General features: G+C 43.8%; 1 protein-coding gene across 3 annotated transcripts in view; it reads right to left on the bottom strand.

Annotated features, from left to right (window-relative positions):
- Positions 1-22,194, bottom strand: part of LOC137384093 (peptidase inhibitor 16-like) — a 56,207-nt gene that overhangs the window by 32,757 nt on the left and 1,256 nt on the right. For 2 of the 3 annotated variants that reach the window (XM_068057695.1, XM_068057698.1), the window contains exons 2-7: positions 21,049-21,267; positions 12,142-12,251; positions 11,703-11,791; positions 9,807-9,827; positions 7,858-7,887; positions 2,757-2,789 (exon numbers count right to left, since the gene is read on the bottom strand). In XM_068057695.1, the coding sequence (XP_067913796.1) occupies positions 2,757-2,789; positions 7,858-7,887; positions 9,807-9,827; positions 11,703-11,791; positions 12,142-12,251; positions 21,049-21,267 (502 nt within the window). The remainder of the gene's footprint in view (positions 1-2,756; positions 2,790-7,857; positions 7,888-9,806; positions 9,828-11,702; positions 11,792-12,141; positions 12,252-21,048; positions 21,268-22,194) is intronic. The other variant, XM_068057696.1, reaches the window with a different exon arrangement.

Here is a 22,194-nt window from a genome sequence, read left to right as displayed (position 1 = left end):
GTGAAGAAAAAGAGAGGGTGGGAAAGAAATACAGAAGCAGTCATGGAGACACAATTTTTACTTTGTCAGCTCAACTAGCTCTCATAAAATTATAATCTAAAATTGAAAATGTCTATTAGATCATTTACAGGAATAGATAGTTTTTTTTTGTATAAACTGTTAAGATGGAATGGCCCATGTTGTCAATGGATAGCCCTAGCCCCCAATACACAGAATGATGAAGAGTGGTCTAAAGCTATTGATAGGTAAAAATATAGCACATTGCTCAGTTCTCACCTGTTGTGGTGGTTTGTGGTTTGTTAATACCTATTGAAAAATCAGATAAACGTCACTTTGTAACCAATTTCAAACAGTGGCTAAAGTGACATTTCTGAAAAGGTATTCACCCCTTTCCCCAGCCCAGCAAAATCTTTGAACTGCCCCTGTAATCTTCATTCTCATCTCCACAACATTTTGTACTATGAACTATTTGCCTTCAGTAATCATTCAATAAACTACATCATAACGATTTATTTTCTTAAAAGGAAATGATAAAGTATGAAAAATTCCTCCATGTGAGTTGGTAACAGGAAAAATCACATTGAGGAATGGCAGACCAAGAGGGGAAGTCTGTTTAATAGAAGCCTAAGAGCTTTTATCTCAAAGGGGCTTGAAATTCAAAGGTGAGCAAGTGATGCTTCAGTTGTACAGAGACTTGGTTGCATTCAGTTTTGGGCTCAGGAAAGATGTATGGTCCTTGGAAAGGTAGGTCATGTCCACCAGAATGATACCAGGGCTAAAAGGGTTAAATTATTAGGTTGCATAAATTTGGCTAGTACTCCCTTAAGATTAGAGGTTTTAGCAGTAATCCTGGTGCTATATCTCTGTGGCTGGAATTTTATGGTGGGCGGTGAGGGAAGCTGTCCACCGACCGAAAAGTCGATGGCAATCCCGTCTCCCCCGGACCTGGGGATCCAGACCGGATTTTACAGTCCCCAGGCCCTTAATTGGTCTTGGGCGGGACTTCCACCTCATTGAGGCAGGAAGACCCGCCTAATGGAGCTGCCGGCCAATCAGAGAGCCAGCAGCTCATTGTCCCAGCAGCGCCACTGGGAACGGTGGCCACTGCTGGAACTACGACCCAGCTGAAGAAAGATGACAAAAAGTACCGGAAAATGGGTACGTTTTTGGGGTGTCACCCGGAGCAATCGGTCGGGCCCCGGTGAAGCAAGGGGGCTCAGTTAGGGTGGGCAGGGGGCGCTTTGGGCATTGGGGGCAGTTGGGGCTTCGGGGGCGGCCCTCTGTCGGGTATTGGGAGCCCGATCAGGAGGGCCCCCCTCTTGAGCCGTCAGAAGACCACCTACTTTTATCAGGCGGCCTCAGCCGCCCACCTGCCAACTGTAAAATCCCCGTGGCAGTGGGCTGAGGCCCTTAAGTGGCTATTAATTGGTCAGTTAAGGGCCTTGATTGGCCTGGGACGGGCAAGCAGTTTCTCGCTGCTGCTTCCCTGCATAAATTGGCAGCAGAAGTGGGAACGGTTTCAAAAGGGCCCCCTGAGCCTCCCACTCCATTTTACGCCCCCGCTCCACCACCAGCCCACCCTTTTGGGGAGCGTAAAATTCTGGCCTATGTTTCTAAAAAACTCTGACTGAAATTTAGAAAACATTTCCCCTTTTGGTTACACAATCTCAATGTGGAGTCATGTTAATGTGATATTGAAAAGTTAAGAACTTGCCACCCTTTATTAGTCTAAAAAAAGAAAAAATGTGAATCTTTCTTAAAATTTCCAAAAGATAGACATATGAGTAGGCCAAGGAAGTGAACAATTATAGATCATTGAAATTGGTGCCATGGTACTCCTTAAAATAAAGAGTCAACATAGGGAAATATAGGCATTTTGACACACCAGTGGGGGAAAAAATCAGCAGAATGTAGAGGATAGTTACCCAACACTTGTTCATCCTTGAATGCACAGCACAATACCTCCAATCTGTGCAGTTACACAGGCCCAGAACTTGCTCTGACCTTTATAAAATGCTGCATACCTAACTCAAACACCCTACCCAACTGTCTCCAAACTGCATGCTTTAATGAAGGGAAGACCTAGAAACTGATAACAGTGAAAGGACATTTTTGAGAGTGACATAAAGAAATTAGGAAAGATAGAAAGTAAAGGGTGGACTTACAGGAAGAGTGATCTCGTGGACAAACATCCAGTCATATATGCTGTCGATTCTCATTTAAAAAAGGAATTTCACTTCCATGTGCTTAACTCCAGTTTCAGAAAGCCACTTTCTGTTGTACCACTGTGCCTTTTCCACTTCCTATAATCATAGTCTTTCTAAATGGGGCAGTCAATTTTGACCAAGGAATGTGCTGATTTGGAACTTGACTGAAACTCACTTCTGTCGGTTTCTTAGAGCTGGGACAAAGTGGGGACTTTTATTCAAGCACAAGTCTCAGACAAGAAAAGATAATTGGAGTCATTCTCTCAACACACACTATTGCTGTTAATGTTACCCGCTCACCACATGTATTAGCAAATCTGGGGCACCGCTCACAGAAAATAGACCCTAGTTTTTTAACTCACTGCATAACTTGGCACCTTGGTCTAAAATGAAAAATGACTGGACGTACACACAATCAGATATCACGCATAATTGGGTGAACATATACAGAGAAGCAGATACGATCTGTGTGTCTTACTTTATACACAATACAAAACTGTTGACCTTACAGTTGTCAGAATAAAATATAACACAGCGTTGGATTCTCACCTATGGTGGTGGTTTGAGGCGGTTTGGTGCCTGCTGAAAAATAGAATGAAGTTCACTTTGTAACCATTTTGGAACAAAAGTCAAAGGGATAGTTGTTATGGAGGAATATTCACCCCTTTCCCTCAGCCCAGCAAAATCCTTGACCTACCTGCGAAACATTTGTTGTTATCCCCATAACTTTTGTACTATAAAATATTTGTCTTTAGCATTCATTTGGTAAGTTTCATCATGGTGTTTTTCTTCTTAAAAGGAAATGATAAAGCATGAATATTTCTTCTGTGTGGATCAATAACAGGAAAGATTACAGGGAAGAAGAGGAGAGAAGTCTGCTTAATATTCCAGTCACTTCCAGTGTTTGCCTAGAACATAGAACCAGACAGCATAGGAGGCTATTCAGCCTATCGTGTCTGTGCTAGCTCTTTGAAATAGTTATCCAACATTTGCTTAACTTGTTAGAGAAGCACTTTGGGACATTTTATCTGCTTTAAAGGTGCTATATAAATATTGTTATTATAAGTTGGTCACAAAAAGCTAGATTGTTCAATTATTCATAGTCAATTTAAACAGAGACAGAAAATCTAAGAGAATCTGACTGTCAACTTCTCTCTGTTATGCACATAGTTCCTTTATTGGTCTCACAATATTAATGTAGTCATGTTGGTAAATGATTTGACAAAGTACATGAAGATCCCCACACCTTGATTTATTTAAAAATAAAGTGCAAATCTCTCAAGGGACCAGATTTTATTCTGGCGACGGGGGTCGTGGCGACAGCCCAGAAGGCGGGAGGAACCGCGCCTCCAGTGTTGTGGGACGACCTTAAGAGTGCACCACGTTAAGGATCTGTAAGTGAAGATCACCGGAGGATGTGATGTTGGTCACACATGACCAGTGAGTTGTGGGTGGAGCCCGACAGAGAAAGAGGTGTTTAGATGTAGCTTGTGCAATAACTGTTTGTATATATATGTTCCAGTTAAAGTACAATGTTTTCTTTGGATATTACTTGCAGCCCTGTGAGTCTTTGAATATTCACACAACAAACAAAGTAATATTAGTCAGACCCCCATTGTTAGCACACAGTGGGCAGCCAATTAACTGCCTGCTGTTGGGGTGTTGTGCCTTTAAGGGACGAGCTCCCACTTCCAGAGCTGCTGACCAATCGGAAGGCTGGCAGATCTGCAGTACTGGCAGCACCACCAGAAGTGCAGTTCAAAGGGTTGCATTGTCTATGCCATGTTCCATTGTTTCTGTGTTCTCAGAAGATTGTCAAATTTAGAAACTGTTTCCTCTGTTGGTCTCAATGTGAAGTCATGCTGATAGTGATATAATAAAGACATGAAGAACTCTACACCCTCTATTATTCTAAGAAAAAATTATGAATCTTTCTTAAAACCTCCATATAAGATATAGATATACACGCAGATCAAGGAAAGGAAACATTTATAGATCATTGAAATTGGTGCTGCAGTGTAGCTTGTAGATGGTACACATTGCTGCCACTGTGTGCCAGTGGTGAAGGGAGTGAATGTTTAAGGTGGTGGATGGGGTGCCAATCAAGTGGGCTACTTTGTCCTGGATGGTGTTGAGTTTCTTGAGTGTTAGGTGAGCTGAACTCATCCAGGCAATTGTAGAGTATTAGGGAGGGAGTTCCAGAGCTTATGGCCTTGGCAGTTGAAGTCACGGCTACCAATGTAATTAAAATCAGGGATGCTCAAGAGACCAGAATTAGTGGAGTGGAAATATCTTGGAAGGTTGTGAGGATGGAGGATATTACTGAGATAGGGAGGGACCAGGCCACAGAGGGATTTACAATCAAGGATTAGAATTTTAGAATCAATGCATTGCTCAAATGGGAGCCAATGTAAGTCAGCGAGCACAAGGGTGAACAGGACTTGGGCCGAGTCAGGACATGGGCAGCAGAGTTTTGGATGAACTCAGGTTTACAGAGTAGAACGTTGGAGGCCAGCCAGGAATGCATTGGAACAGTCAAGTTTAGAGTCAAAAAAGGCACAGATGGGTTTCAACAGCGGATGAGCTGAGGTGCTGCAGAGTCAGGTGCTGTGACAGACGTAGAAATAGACGGTCTCGGTGATGGTGTGGATATGTGATCAGAAGCCCATCTCAGGATCAAATATTATACCAAGCTTGCAGACAGTCTGGTTCAACCTCAGTTTGTTGCCACGCAAGCCCAGCTTGGTGTCACACAGGCTCCAACTGCTGTCATCATGGCAGTGGATGCCAGTGTTCAAAGGGGCTTTCAGGGTTTCATGGCAACCCAGCAATCTGTGATCCAGCAGATTACTAGGATTGCTGAGGTGCTGTCTGGGGGAGTGGCAGTGGCTCCATGGAGCATAAACCTGCTGTCCTCTCTCAGAATGACAGCATTCATGATTTTAACACTGCCACTTGACCAGTGCCCCTGTTGTTGCCTATTATACAGCCAGTCCAGACTGCTGTCAGCCATGCCAAGATGGTGTAGTCTGAAGTCCCCTGAGGAATCCGGGAATTCCCCTTCACAGCACTCAGAAGCCTTCTCATCCCAGAGTTGCTCGAGGGTGTCCTACGAGACCATCTGCAGTGTCTCCCACTGAAAGTCAGCAGATTTGCACCGGCCATGCTGCAGCCATTGGGATAGCACAACGTAGGAGCATGAGGCCAGGCAAAGTCATCCACAAGACAGGCACTAAGGGAATGATTAGTTGACTTCTGTATGGAATATTGAATGGTTTGGAGTAGCTGTTTTGTGATGGCTTTTATTTCAGCATTGTAGCCGGGAGGACGATGTGATGGTCAGTGACAAAGGGATGTAAGGTGTGTGACTGTTGTACCATGGGGATTTAGTTTTGTGTTCACTGGAACTGTAGTCAAATGAGGCAATCACAGATAGCTCGGCTGGAAAGGGGATGTGTCGGTTGCCTCCTACTTTCCTCCTGCTCCTTCTTATGTTCTTCCTCCTCCTCCTCATCCTCCTCTTCATCCTCCTGCTCTTCCTCATCCTTCGCCTGCTCCTTCACCTCCTCCTGAGCTGCTTTTCATATCACTGGTGGCAAAAGCTGTGGCCTCATGATGGCCAGGTTGTGGAGGATACAGCAGACCACTTGAACTGGAACACACATTCTGGCGAGTACTGGAGGGCTCTTCTCGAGCTGTGGAACTGTTGTTTAAGCACGCCAGTGGTCTGCTCTATGATGTTTTATGTGGTAGCATGACTGTCATTGTACCCACGCTGGTAACGTGTGGTTGGGTTGCAGAGTGGAGTCATGAGCAAGGTGTTAAGCGAATATCCCTTGTCACAGAGCAGCCACCTTCTGGTTTGATGTGGCGTCTCAAATACTGAGGGAATAGTGGACTGGCACAGAAAAAAGGCATCATGTCTGCTGCTAGGATAGTGCACATGCAACCAGCATGATATGTTGAGCACGGTCACACACCAACTGTAAATTCAGTGAGCGGTAACCTTTGCGGTTGCCGTACATCTCAAAATTTAGATGCAGTGCCTGTAAGAAAAAAAAATGAAAGACTTGCATGTAGATCGTGCCTTTCACAACCACCAATTGTCTCAACGTGCTTTACGGCCAATGAAGTACTTTTGTTTTGGAAATCTAGCCGCTGTCATAATGAAGGAAGCCACGTGCGTGCAGTCAATGATGCTCTGCACTATGGGGAAGTCCACTATCCTGGCAAAGCCATGTGCAAGCTCCGCCTGCTTCTTTCTGGTCAGAGAGAACACAATGTACTCCCCATGCCTGGCATGGGGTCTGTCACTGCTTTTAAGCAGTGGTGGACTGTGAACTGGAAAATGTGACAGATGTCGGCTGTTCCAGCCTGGGAGGATCCCAACACAAAGAAATTCAGGGCCACGGTCACCTTCACAGCCACTGGCAACACCATTCTTGCCCTGCTCTGAGCTTGTAGGTCTGGTTGCAAGAAGTGGCAGATTTCTGTGAACATCTCCTTCTTAAAACACAGATAATGCACACATTGCTCCTGCTTAGGTTGAGGTCAGAGAAATGCTCCAGAAAGACCCCAGGTGGATAAGCACTCCAGCTGAGAGTCCTTCTCCCTCTCCTCTTCTTCCCTCTTCTGAGCTACTTTTGCTCCATCTCCCCCTCATACTGCAGTCCCAGGGGCAGGTGGTAACTATAGCAGCCATAGCTGGGAGCAAGTGGTCTGACCAGCACAGTTGAAGTCAGAATCAAGGCCTTCTCCACATGCAGTACCATATTCCCTGATGACTTAACCAACTCTAAACAACTCTGCAAACCACCAATCACTTCTACAAACTCAAACAGAACCAGTATAAATTAATTAGCAATAATCCTGAGAGTGGTTGATTAAAACTTTAAATAGCATTGGTTGGGTGGGGGGGGGGGGGGGAAGGGGGATTGGGGGTGGGGTGGTGTCCTTCTGCTGCTAAATGCATGTTCAGCTGTACATGTTTAAGAGAGGCATTAGCTGGAGTGCCACTGGTTTCAAATCAGCATTACATGCTGACTGATGTTACGATCTGCTGACTTTGCATAATTTGGGCTCAATTTAGTCGAGCCAGCGGGGGCTCCTGGCGCTGGGCTGAAAAGGCAAGGGGAGCCCCGCCTCGGCCTTTCGGAGCGCCCCTCCCGCCCCACCCCCCCCCCCCATTCTGTGTAATTCAATGGTGCTCAGGCACTTAAGTGCCCGGTGCCAGGATCCCTGTCCCTTTGAGGATGGGGATCCCGCCTTCAAGAGCTGCTAGCCAATCAGAGGGCCGGCAGCTCAGTAGTAGCAGCAGTGCCACTGGGAGTGGTGGTCACTGTTGGTACTACACCAGGCCAGTGATTATACCTGCTCTTAACCCGCCCAGGGTAGCAAATGAGGGCTGAGGGGAAAAATTGCAGTAGGTTAACAGCAGCATCACATGGACGGGCAGTATTCCCACTCCACATCTAACCTGCCTATGGGAGAGGAATTTAGCTCAGTAAGTCCAATCCTAAATGTACATAATGGTGCAGAATGGTGTATGACTTACATTTTTCAAATTCAACCAGTAACTTATTTAAAACAATACAAAACTGTTAACATTGCAAGCACCAGAATAAAATATTGCACAGCGTTGAGTTCTCACCTTGCATGACGGTTTGCGGTTTTTTGGGACCTGTTGATAAATAGGATGAGGGTCACCTTGTATCTTAAAACAATTGCTCAAGTGAAATTTGTTACAAAAAAGGTATTCCCTTGTGGTCCAACATTTTTGAAAGTTTTTGAACTGACTCTGTAAACTTTAAATGGTTCCATAACCATTTGAAGTGCTCCTATAATCTTTCCTTTCATCCCCAGAACCTTTGGACAAACAACTGAATAATATTGGTATAAGTTAAATGATGGAAAATTGAACACCAGGGCAGAGAGAGGGGTCCAAGGTGATGGATGCAATGCTGGAGGCATTAATGGTGGAGCTGGCAGGAGAGATGCTGTGATTCCACAGGGGGCCAAGGAGGTCCTCGAGGACCACCCTCAGGTGTGAGTGGGAGTAGGTGGCCAGGGAGATCAATTCCTGGCATCTGGACCCGATGGCTTGGCAGCTGAGCCACAAGAAGTCTCATGACCTCATGCGGATGGTCAAGGCCAGTGAATGTAATTTCACATGACATTTCACCACAACATCTTGTCACACTGCTCAGTGCACCACATCCCTATCACTCATCCATCAACACTCCCTGGCACTCAGGACTCATGCCTAACATTCCAATACACCACCTCACCTTCACACACCTACCAGTCTCACACCCAATTCTTGCCATCTCCACATATCTCCAGCTATTCAGCTATGGCAGAAACATCACACAAACACAGTGTTATCTAATCACTGACTTTCTTCCCTCTCTCTTGCAGGACAAGGTGGCTACAATAGAAGGGAACAGAGCAGAACAGGTGGTGGATAAGAATGCCTGAATCTCCTGAGCCCAACAAAGGTGATGGCTCTCAACATCATGGGGCCGGCAGTAACAGCTGACATTATTGAGAACATTGAGGATGATGGTATGTTCCAGTCTTATGTCCAACCTCAACTCCCAGCTCACCCTCATCCAGCTATCTGGATGATGGGCAAGCTGCAGCTTGCTTCCCACCTCACCCCCCTTCAATCACCCCAACCTTCCAATTTCCTGCTTTCAGACACCTGGGAACTGCTGCCTGTCCAGCCACAGGAGCTCAAGGAGGAAGAGAGAGAGCAACAGCTCAGCAATGATGAAGAGGCCCCTTCATTTGACTCACAGTCGCCAGCTCAGATATTGGAACTGCACATCCCTTGGAGTATAGCATTGGGATCAGCACATGGTAAGTGATACTAGCACAAGTGGGCTGCAACCATGACAGGTACAAAGGATGATTCTTTTGCCAACTCCCTGGAGGGCAAGGTCGCAGACGCGTTCTGCTGCAGAGGACTCAAATGAGGATCTCGATGGGGCACATACAGGAGAGTGCTGATGGGCATGCACACTGAGATGCTGGTTGCATTACCTGGCCTGCCACACAGCCTCCTGCCACTGTCAAGGAACATGGAGGATTCGGGCTCCAAGTTGGCAGAGGGCAACTTTCCCTTCTCTGCAGCCTCTGCTCCATCTCCCCTGTTGTGCTGCAGACATAGAGGCACTGCACAGTTGTTCCCATACTTGTTACAGCCTTTGTGTGGATAGCTCACTAAATTTTCTACCCTCTTGTCAGGATGCAGCGACACTCTCTGGCAAATCCATGAACTGACCACAGCATCGCTAAAAACACTCCAGAGTACTTCCAGGCACTTTGCAATAGCAGAAGCTCTCAAAAATTACCTTATTTGCCTTTGTGACCCAAATCTGTGCATTGCACCAGCAAGCCTGCAATTCTTATTCACAATAAATACATTTCCTACTTTCATCTTTCCTCACAGTATTTATTTTTAAAGAACATTATAAAATAGGTTTTTTACACTATGAGGCAATGCAAACTCTAATCTTACTTCCAGCCTGCTTTCAAATCAGTCACATTGCCAGACAGAATATTAGTCATTAATGTCGGTAAAGTATCTTTTCTTACCCTCTGCATTTGATTTAGATGCTGCAAAGAAAACAAAAAAAAACTTCAAAGACTGGTCTAAAAACATATAAAGGCTAATAGGTATGAGTTTTCATACCTGAAAGAGGGCAGGTGTAGGGCCAGGGGAAAACGTTTACAAAACTTCAGTGGTATAACTACAGTAGGGCCTCAAAATTAACAGGTATAAGGAATACAATTATTCCATTGCAGTCTCTCTTTCTCCCTTTTGCTCTCTGCCCCTTTTCAAGCGTTTTGTTAGCTGCTGCAGATTTAGATTTTGTGGCCCAATTTTCCAGCCAGGCTGGAAACTGGCAGGATCTGGTCGAGTGCCCATTTTACACCCTGCTCGATTTTAACCTCTATTGACTTCAGTGGAGAGTAAAACTGGGTAGGGCACAAATAAGAGTCCAACTCAATGTCAGTCTCCCACAGGGTGGGTTAAATTAAAATTATCCCAGTGTCTCTGCCCCTTATTACTGTTTAATGTATTTTATATTCATTCTTGTTAACAGTTTTTTATATTTATGTCTATATATATATGAAACAAATATAAAATAGAAACCACTTTTAAATGTTCTTTTTTTCTCCAAATCTGTTTTTGTCATCCATGTGTATCTGCTTTGTTACAGTCATGGGTGGGCATGATAAATGAAATATTTTAATTTTTGCCTTGTTTGTGATGTCTGAAAATTAACTTTGTACCCATTTTTGAGATTTTTTCTTCTATTTAAAGTTTAGTCTTCCAGTTGATATTTTAAAATAAATTTCATTTCGTGTCCAGATCTCAATGTTCTGAGGAGAGGAATTACTTTTTGCAGACTTTTCCTTGTATTCCAAGTGTTGTGTTGTGAAAATGGTGTTTGGCAATTGCCGAGCAAATTCCATTGTATTTGGTGTTTCTGGGCAGATTCTACTGTTTTTCTGGTGTCATTTTATCTTCTTGTTGCTGCTTCCCTATTCGGGTTGTCAAACCTCTCAGTATGTCAAGGAGTCTCCTGGAATTAAGGTTTGCTCTCCCACGTACTGCTGTTAGTTTACTTTGTGCACCAAAACATTGTGCCTGCACACCTCAGCCACCTCTACCTTCCCTGCAATTCCGTCACTATATTACTTCTGGTGTGCAGTGGGTTCAGCCACAAGGGAATTCCCTGCCTGCTTTGAATTCTGAGAATTTCAACTCTGTTCCCTAACTAACCAGACTGTGAGATTTGTGATCATGATCAGAACTGACAATTGAATTAATAAGAGCTGAGTGAGGGAAAGCAAACAATGTGTCGTTTATATCTGGCTTGGTCTCCAGTGACTGAAGGAGGGAGGGGAATCACTGGCCACTGTGTAGGAGACACATCACTAGAATTTCAGTGATAGGAAGCTGACCCAAAGAGATTTTTAAACAAAGAAAAGTAACATAATATTAAGATCAAATCCAAACGGTGAAATCAAAAAAATTAAAATATTCTATGAGGTTCTCACCAGTCACAGAATCAAACCAGTGAATCAGAATACACTGCATGTTAGTTCTTGAGTTTCATCTAGGTTCAAAACAAGCAGTAAAAAGAATTTTGGCCAGCAGTCATATGCATCCTGAACTGAAATAAATTATAAGAAAAAACTGATTGGGACCAAAATTCATTAGCCCTGCTCCATCATCATAAGCAGGGTGAAGTGGGAATCCCGATGCACCTATGACCCATCGGGGGTCAGCACTATAACTGTCACATGATCAAATATCAAATGATTGAATGTATTCCTGGAGGTTCAATTAGAGTTGGCAACCCTACTCATTATTCCTTTTCTATGAAGGCTTCAGAAAGCTAGACATCAGACACACTAAGTAACAGAGAAAGCAGCATCATTCAAACAATATTTCCAATTATTATATAAAGGAATACTTACTGCAAAGTTTATCAATGCACTGATATCCTGCTGGACATTCACTGCAGGGTTTTCCTCTTTTATATGGTTGCGTACCAACATAGTTACCTCTGGAAATGGAAATATCATGCAAAAGTTTGAGTGGATTGGCAAATTTTCAGTCAAACATTTTACAGAAATAAATCCTGCTCTTGTCGCTTCAGTGCTTTGCAGCCTTTGAATCTGGTGCCAGAAAGTACCAGAATATGTTGGATTTACAGCAATAATTCAAAGAGAAAAGCTACAGTGTTAGCACAGCATGCAATAAATTACAGCAGTAGCACATTACTTTATCTTACAGAATTTAACAAAACGAATCATGTAAATTAGAAATATCATGCAAAAATACCACATATAATATATTTCAATCTAAAAAGGCTTGAGAGCTGTCTGCAGAGATTTCAATAATATTTATACTTACGGAGGTGCATAGTTGCATACCAGAACAGACAGGTTTTTATTTTCCAGACCATGTACTTTATCACAAAAGTGAGTAGCACAGCCCACCTTGTCAGTAGTTGCCCATACAACCTGTAAAATAAATAATCCTAAATGTGGTATAAAATGCAATTGCTAACTGAGAAAATAAGCTGTAAATATGCCATAAAATTGATTAAAGATAAGGGCTGTGGTCAAGATAAAATTTTTTCCCTAGACCAATTCTGATACGTGTTTGTTTTCTTTGCAGATAGGGTACAACAATAAGTTGCTGGTCAGCTGTCGCAAAGCTCTTTCATTTCTGTCAAACACTCTACCTTAACCCAGATACAAATGAAGTATTCACTTGGACATTATGAACATGTTTTCCCACCCAATTTTTCCCTCCTTTCCGAAAATCTCTGGGCTGAATTTTACTAGCCCTCCAATGTTGGGGGCCATGGCGGGGGGGCCAGAAAATTCTTCCAGGAGACGGCCGCCATGACCCCCGATGCCAGGACGTCCCCGCTACATTTTACCAGTGGCGGCGAACCCGGGGTGTGGCCCCACCCACCCCCGGCCACCCCACACCCCACACGGCAGCACAGCCTTCATCTGAATATGCAAATGATGTTACAATTAAAGAATACTGACTTAGCTGGTAGAGACGGCCATCCCACACCAATATCCCGGCTGCTGGCCAGATCTCCCACGCCTTCGGAACTCCGTTCAGAGTTCCAAGGCATGACATGAGTGGGGGGGGGGGGGGGGGGGGGTGGCGGGGGGAGGAGGAGGAGTGAAATTTTCAAGGCAGCGGGGCGGGGAAAACTGTTCCGGTTGGCTGAGGGGATGGCAGGTAGGGGTTGAAGGGCAAAGATTATAAAGTTTGGGGGTGAAAGGTTGGTACTGGCAAAAATGGATTTTCGGGAGGTAGAGGGAATAAATATCTTGCTTGAGCATTGTCGGTGGGGTGGGGGGGAGAGTGTTGGCGGTGGTGGAAGAGGGGCTTTGGTGTTTAATTGACTGTTTTTATTTCAATTTAAAGTGTAAAACTGTTCTCTTTAAAAATTTTAATTGCCGGTAAGGGCTTGAAGTGCTTTAAAAATGGTGTTGTACCTGCGCGGTGGCAGTGGACACCATTGCCGGAAATGGAGCTGCTGCCCGCGTTATGTCACTGGGGCCGCCGGCATTATGCCATTCCACGCCCTCCATTTAAATGAGACCCCGCGCGAAATATCACGATGGCTCAGCGACGCAGAGGTCATGCGTGCGCCACACCTTTCAAACTCGCCAGCTACAAGCTGATAAAATGCAGCCCTCTAACATCTGCTGTGTATGGTAATATGGCTGTCAGCCACCCTATCAAACCTCTCCCAAGTAGCTATTCTTTGTGTCAGAAGATCAAAAGATAATTATGGATGAGGAAGTCTAGTTTATCTGTTTGGCAAAATCCTGAAGTCCTCCAATTGCAGCTTTTACATTGCTCCTTAAATTATTCCAGGATTTTCACCTTCACTACTATATCCAGGAGTCCATTCCTGTGTTAATTACTCTTTGTGAGAAGAACTTTCTAATATCACTCCTACATTTTCATTATACTAGTTTGAATCTGTATCCCAGTCGCAGAAGTTCATTTAAAGTAATTTTCCAGTTAATTATGCATATTTTTAATTATCCATACATCTATAAGATTCCTTCTTAGATACCTCCATTTAAGGCTGAAAAGCCCAAAATTCTCCTCATAACACAGACCTTTGATATTAGTGATGAGCACCATAGCTTTTCTCTGCATTATGTACAATCCCTGAATGTCTCCCTTTGTCTTGGTGATCAGAACTGGAGATAATACTCAAGCTGTGGCATACCAAGAGCACTAGGTAATTTGAACACACTTTTCTCTGACTTATATTCTGCTGCTTTGGCTATATAGTTCAACATTCTATTGACATTATTGACTAATGATTTGCAGTATTTTGACATGTTTTGTGTCAAATCAACTAACACTCCTAGGTCTGTTTCAACTTCACCCTTAGTTATTGCATCCTGTCAAGAAAACCCCATATACCAAATGAGAAATATTAATTTAATCAGTTGGAAACTTACATTCGACCTTTAATGGAAAACACCCTAGAATTAACTTTTTAAAAACTGGCAGCCAAGATGGCCACTGCAATTTGCATCTGAAATACCAGGAGATTGAACTGGAGACAACAATCGAACAAGAAGCCAGCCAAAATTATGCTTTAGCTAACTGAGTAGATTATGCAGATCAACCTCGTTAGTGGGACAGTCAAAGCTATCTTGAGGCATTCATAAGTGGAATCATCCCTCAGGGGGTAGACACTGACAACTCCACCTAAGAGAGGTTTTTGGTTTTAAACTTTGGACATTAAAAACAAAAGGGATTTCGAGAACCATGTGACCGTCTGTCCATCTCTGAAAAAACTGGGGGTTTTGTTACATTCACAGAAGACAAGCAGTAACGGAGTGTGCAGCAGCAGAGAAAGCCGTGTGCTTCCCTTTCTCTCTCACTCTCTCTCTCTCTCTCTCCAGAAAACATCAAGTTGAGAACCACCTGTGACTGTGGACTCTCCAAGCCTACAGAGTGCTATAGCCAAAGACCATAGGAAGAGAGTCAACTACCAGTCTGCCTTCGGGAAAACCCTGAACAAAGCAGGCTAGGCACAAAGTGCACTTTGACCAGCCAAGGACTTCAAGAATACAGCTTCAGCTGGAAGACCACCAAATCATCCACTTCACAGACTGTGTATTTAAGTTCCATTTGTTCTGGACTCTAATATAACCACCAAATCTATTTTTCCCTCTGTAATCTATTTGTGCATGTGTGTGATTCTCGTATGAATGCATGCGTGGATGAGTAGCATATTTTTTAATTATTTTTAAATCAGGGTTAGAGTGTTAAGTATAATAAACTTACCTCTTTCTTGTTTAAACTCAAGAAAATCTGTCTGATCGTGAAAGAACCAATCACATTAAAGGAAAAAGGTAAAACACTCACTGAGGTGGTAAGCACAACCACTGTTTAAAAAAGGAATAAACACTGTTACAGTCAAACAAGAGGAAGAGCGAAAGGGGAGTTTGAGACCCCCTCCTCACCTGGCCATAACAATCCCCATTCAAGCAGTATGTATGTCACAGCTTTTCCTTCCTAGGTACAGAACTTCATACCTGTTCATGTTAAATTTAAGCTGCCATTTTTTGGTCCACTTACATAGTTTGTCCAATTCATTTTGTAATTTCTAAGCTGATTCCTCTCTTTTCACTGCCCCTTCTAGTTTGGTATAAACTGCAAATGCGAACAATTTGCACTGAATTTCTCAATCTGAGTATATAATGCAAATCAGAAACTGTAAGACTTCTTTTGCAGATAGAGGAAGTGATATTCAAGAATTTGGAATAGTCAACCCAGTATAAATGTACATTGTTAGAATGCCTCAAGAGCAATTTGGTTAATTTTGTGCAAACAGAAGTGTATGCATGAGTAAGTCAGATGAGCCCTGGGGAGAGACAGTCGATGGTTAGTTCTCATTGGGTGTTTTTTTAGGGTTTATTTGCCCCTCTGTCCTTTATGTGTTTGGGTCTAGAACAAAAGGATTTGGTTAAGGAAGTAAATGGTCATTTGGAAGGGGAGAGTAAAGGAATTGTAGTTATATTACACCATGGAAAACATTATATAAATGACAGGATGTGGGTAGTCCTCTTCTTCTTAGACAGCCCCTCGAGGCCCACCCAGCGGAACTTTTTGGATGATTAGCACCTTGATGCTGTGCAGGTTGGCTTGGCAGAGGACGCTGCTGTTGGCCCTCCTTTCTTGCCACTGGATTAGGAGGATATTGCGGAGGCGCCTCTTGTGGTACTTCTTCAGTGTTTTGAGGTTCCTGATGTAGGTTGTCCAAGTCTCCAAACCATATAGGACACAAAGATCACTGCTGCCTGATAAACCATGATTTTAATCTTGGGTTTGAGATCCTGATCCTCAAATACTCTCTTCCTCAGTCAGCCAAAGGCTGAGTTGGCACATTGGAGGCAGTGAAAAACCTCATCGTCTATGTCTGCCTTTGCTAAGATAAGGCTCCCAAGATATGGAAAATGTTTTACATTTTCCAGGATCTAGCCATTGATCTTGATTGATGGGTGGGGGGGGGGGGGGGGGGGGCGGGGTGCGCTGGTTGGAAGATGACCTTCGTTTTCCGAGTGTTTAGTGAAAGACGCATTTTCTCACATGCTTCGGAGAATGAGTCAATGATCTGGAGCTCAGGTTTCACAGTAAGCGCACAAGCAAGCATCATCTGCATACTGAAGCTTGACAACTGAGGTTGGTGTGATTTTGGTTTTGGATCGAAAGTGGTGTTGGTTGAACCATTTCCTGTCTGTTCTGTAGATTATCTTCACACCTGCAGGGAATTTTCAGGGGGTGAGATGTAGCATTGCAGCGAGGAAAATGGAAAAGAGGGTTGGTGTGATGACCTTGCTTGACTCAAGTCTTGACTGAGATAGGGTCTGTGGTGGTTCCGTTGGTGAGTATCATGGCTTGCATGTCAAAATGGAATAGACAGAGGATGGTGACAAACTTCTGAGGGCAGCTAAATTTGAGTAGGAGGTTCCACAAGACTTTGCGGTTGACAGAGTCAAAGGCTTTTGTGAGGTCAAAAAGGCCATGTACAGCAGTTGGCGTTGCTCCCTGCATTTTTCTTGGATTTGCCGCACAGTGAAGATCATGTCTGTGGTGCCTCCCGGTGGGCGAAAAACACACCGCGGCTCCAGAAGGAGCTCTTCAGCGACTGGGTGGAGGCGATTGAGGAGAATCCTGGTTATGATCTCCCCTGTGGCAGACAGCAGGGAGATTCCTCTGTAGTGCCACAATCAGTTGTCTCTGTTTTTCTTATTTTATTTATTTTAGAGATACAGCACTGAAACATGCCCTTCGGCCCACCGGGTCTGTGCCGACCAAGAACCACCCATTTATACTAATCCTACAGTAATCCCATATTCCCTACCACCTACCTACACTAGGGGCAATTTACAATGGCCAATTTACCTATCACCTGCAAGTCTTTGGCTGTGGGAGGAAACCGGAGCACCCGGCGAAAACCCACGCGGTCACAGGGAGAACTTGCAAACTCCGCACAGGCAGTACCCAGAATTGAACCCAGGTCCCTGGAGCTGTGAGACTGCGGTGCTAGCCACTGCGCCACTGTGCTGCCCCTTGTGTTCTTGAATAGAGTTATGATCGGTGTCCCTAAATTCTCCCAAAAAGCACCAGATGAGGGATATGAGGCTGTGCACTCAGGCCAGGAGTGCATCGCCACCATGTTTCAAGATTTTGGCAGGGATTCCGCCTGATTCAGAGGCCTTGTGGTTCTTTAGCTGTTGAATGGCTTTTTCAACCTCGCTCCAGGCTGGAGTAGCACCAAGACTGAACCAAACGGGGTATTGAGTGATGGAGTTGAGGACATGCAAGTCGAAAACAGAGTTTCAGTTAAGGAGTTCTTCAAAATATTCCCTCCAGCGAGCACTGACTGCCTCCCTGTCCTCGATGAGTTCTCCTCCATGTTTGGCTCTCAGCGAGGTGGGCCATTGAGTACTTGGGCCATAGATCACCCTGACGGCGCTGAAGAAACTGTGCATGTCATTGGTGTCCGCAAGTTGCTGGATCTCTTGCGGTCTTTCCAGCCACCATTTGTTTTTTTTATGTCCCAGGTTTTATGCTGCACTGCTGCCTTAAGGAGACTTTACCTTGGATGTGTGGTGAAGTTTCCAGTCTGCAAAGGCTTTGCGCTTATGCTTGGTTAGGTCCTGTATTACCTGGTCGTTCTTGTCAAACCAGTCACAATGCTTCCTGGTGGGGAAACCAAAAACCTCTTTGCAGGTCCTTGTAATTGTGGCCTTTAGCGTCGACCAGGCATTAATGGCACACAATGGTTCCTGGTGGTTGGAGGTTGAGAAGTTGGCAGTAAGGTGCTGACTGAAAAGAGTTGCTTTAGCGAGATCTTTGAGGCCTTCAATGGTAATTTTCTTGCAACATTGCTTTTGCTGCATCCGCTGCTTGGGGGCTAGGCTGATGGAGATGGTAGATCAGATAAGGCAGTGGTCAGTCCAGCAGTCGTCAGTATCTATCATGGTGTGGGTGATTTAGACATCTCTGCAGTCCCTCCCTCGAACGCTGATGTAGTCGAGTAGGTGCCAGTGTTTAGACTGCAGGTGTTGTCACAAGGTCTTGTATTTGTCCTTCTGGCAGAACAAGGTGTTAGTTATGACGAGGTCATGCTCAAGGTATTTCACCAGGAGGAGGACTCCATTGAAGTTTGCTTTCTCTACTCCTTCCTTGCCAATTACCCCCCTTCCAGAGATTCGCATCCTTCCCAACTCTGGCATTGAAGTCTTTGAGGTGGATCAGTTTGTTGTCTGCTGGGACCCGGGCTAGGCATTACTCAAGGTCAGTGTAGAATCCTTCCTTGGCCTTGGTTGTTGCCTCAAGAGTAGAAGCATATGCACGGATGACAGCAGCATGCTGGTTTCTTGTTAGGGTGAGCCGGGCAGCCATGAGGCACTAGCTTAATCCTAAAGAAGCATATATTTAAGGTGAAGGGAACACAGGTAATTGTTTCAGGATTGTTACCAGTCATCAATAGATCCTCTTAAAGGAATAGTTGAATTAATGGTTTTAATGATTGACTGGAGATGGAGTTAAAAACATTTTGGGCTGAATTTTTCCAGGTTCAAAGCGGTTTCGCCACTGGGGCCGAAAGTGGGAGCTCACCCCGTGCCAGCAGGCAGCAGAACCCTGGGGTAACATTTTACCAGTGGCAGCCAACTAACAGGATGTCTCCGGGAGTGCCATCCAATTGAGGCTGGCAGCCTGCCTCCCAAAGCTGCCTGCGCAATTAAAAGACCAGCAGCTCAGCAGTCTCAGCATCCAACCACTAGCGGTGGCCACTGCTGAAGCTGCAGGATGAGGAAGAGGGCACCTCCATGGCAAAGACCAAGTAAGTTCATTTTAAACAGTTGGGGCCAAGCAGGCCCCTGGCAATCAGGGGAATGGGGGTCAGCTTCAAGCAGCAGCACTGTAGCCTTAGGGGTGGCCATTGCCACCGGGGACCCCCCTCCGTGAGCCATGGAGCAGCCATAAAGGAGGACCCCCACGTGGACCTCACTGGAAGGCCACCAGTGTTTACCTAGTGGTCTCCCCACACAGTGGCAGGCCCTCCCAACGCAGGCTAAATGCCAGCGGAGGTGAGACAGCCCTTAATTGGCTCAATTGGCCACCTGATGACCACCTGCGTTGCTGAGGTTTGTGCCGCTGGTAAAATGCCATTGCAGCAGCACGATGTTAGGCTCCCCTCCTGATGTCTTCCCCTCCCCCACCATATTACCAGTCCTCCCACCTCCCAGCCCATCACCATAGGACTGGTAAAATTCAGCCCTATGTTTTGACTGAAAATGAGAGAAGGGAATTTGTATGAAAAATAAAATAATGATCGATGGCTTAGATTTAAATGGATTAAGGGATAAAGGACTGGTACAGGGCGTTGATTGATATTTTCCAACCAAACAATCTAGTCAGGCTAGATGATAAGATAACTCACCAAATGTGTAACATTTTTCATTTAGAGGAAAGTGAGACAGATAATAGTGAAAAAATCAACTAGTTGAAATAATATGTGAAGATGTAATTTAGGAAACAGAGCAAGCTTTGCAAGGAGCCCTAAGAAATCATTGATGCGTTTCTAGCTTTTGCACTGGAAATTCTTGTCAGACAACACTCCAAAAAGTGCAGTGCCCTTTAAAGAGCATCTGGTACCTGTGTGAATAGGGGAAGTAACTGTGTAGCCCCTTGACCAATCAGGTAGAAGAATCATTAATAATCAGCACAGAGTCTGAACCAGAAAGTGTCAGTTAGAATATTAAATTCAATGTCAAATCAGGCAGCAGTTTGTTAAACTGATGAGAAGCTTGCCTGGCCACTTCAGAGGCAGTTAAAAGTCACATGTAGGCCAGACTGGGTAAGGACAGCAGATTTCTTCCCCTGAAGGACATGAATGAGTCAGATGGGTCTTTATGACAATCTGGTAGGTTCACAGTCATTATTAATGAGATTAGCATTTTATTCCAGATTTATTGATTGAATTTAACTCCTCCAGTTGCCATGGTGGGATTTAAACTTGTTTTCAGTGTATTAGTCTGGACCTCTGGATTACTAGTCCAATAACCTTACCAATATGCCACCGTCCCCTATATAGTAAGCAAAACAAAAAAGAGAGAAAGATTACATTGAAAGAGATATAAAAGAGAAAGTAAAAAAGTCAAATGTTTTTATCTTTTAAATCTCTGAATAATTAAAATCTGAAAGAATGAGACTCAACACTTGTAAAAGTTCATTTTCAGTACCAGAGATGTTGTTTAGCAGTAATTATGACTTATCCTACAATTAAAAGCGTACTTACACTAGAATGGGCAAGCACTAACTTTTTGAGAAGTTTCGTTCGAACATACCAGGTAAGCAGAGCAACTCCACACCTTTTCATCTATTTGAATGATGAGTTCCTCAATGAGATATTGTTGCGCTGCAACTTTTGGAGGAGCATTTTGAACAGCAACTTTCTGATTTACATATTTAACTGCGCATGTGCGATTGCTGGAAGTTGTCCGATTTGTAAATAACGGTGACTGCTGTCAGCTTCATTAGTATATATAACACAAAATCCAGTCCATTATATTTTTGAGACCTTGACAGAAGCATTGAAACTTCCTAAATGCTATGCAGACCACAAATAAAATTGATTGCCACTGACAGGAAGCTCCTTAACTATAACAGAAAATCTTAGATGTGATCTGTAATAAAACGAAGACAGCAATCTGCCAGTTCTGAGAAGTAAATAAGAGTTCATACCTGTGTATAATGTCCACACATCTTCCCTGGAGTACAGCTCGTATTCTCATATGTGTAATCAATAATTTCTAAATACCAGTTCTCAACTCCTGTTGCTGGGATCATTGGCCCATTCGTTGCAAACAAATTTTCTCCCACTCTCCCTCTGTTTGGATTGTGTTTCCACAGGCATTTATTTGCGTATTTCTTAGCAATTTTTTCCAAGTGATTATCCCATTTCTAAAAGTAAATGAATTCAGAGATAATATTCACAGAGGCAGTACAGAATTGATGAGTATACAGAATGCTTAAAGTTAGGACAAATTTGAACGGAATCTACTTGAATCGAAATATGAGTGATAGCTCAGTCATATTCCAAGGAATATGAAATCTTGTCCATGACCAACACTTTCAGAGATCAGTTAATACCATTATGCAAAACAGTTGTTATCGGTACTGCGAATTGATCAATGCAATTTCACAGTATTCAAAATTTGACAAATTTCCTACAGCCAATTTTTTTTCTCAACTCTTTATTGAGGATCTAATGGATTTAGAGAATTTCAACAAAATAAACGAAAAAAAGTTTTTCTTATTCCAATGAATTGATAGCAATTACATTGCAATATAACTCACATCAAGTTAATATTAACCCACCAAGCACCGTGGGTGAGTTTATTCATTCAACTATTGCTGGATTCGGGAATGATGGGCCCCATTATCAATTCTGTACTTCTGCTCGACCATAACACAATACAGATTTGTCTCTCTTCAGAATCGGTAAGGAAAAAAATAGAAAGTCATCTGCTCGCCCCAACACCACCAGAGATCAGATACAGACAGACAATTGTGCTGGAACCATTGTTACATGGTCAGCTTGCATCTATGAAGCAGGGAAAAGCAGACATTTATATATGAGCACTCAAATGCATGTACAGCATATAATGCCCCAGTTTATGGCTCAATTTTCTGTTAAGTAATTTATATTTATATAATGTTTTTCATGTCCTCAAATCTTCCCAAAGTACCACCGATAATAGAATATTTTTGAGCTGTTGTTTTGTAGTCAAATGCAGCAGCCAATTAGCATGTAGTGAGAGCACACAAAGAGAAAATGAGCTAAATGACAAGTTCATCTGTTTTGACAGTGTTGGTTGAGGAATGAAT

This window comes from Heterodontus francisci, chromosome 25 (assembly GCF_036365525.1).
Source record: "Heterodontus francisci isolate sHetFra1 chromosome 25, sHetFra1.hap1, whole genome shotgun sequence".
Classification (NCBI taxonomy): Eukaryota; Metazoa; Chordata; class Chondrichthyes; order Heterodontiformes; family Heterodontidae; genus Heterodontus; species Heterodontus francisci.
Note: the sequence above shows the minus strand (reverse complement) of the source record. Positions and strands in the feature narration are given on the sequence as shown.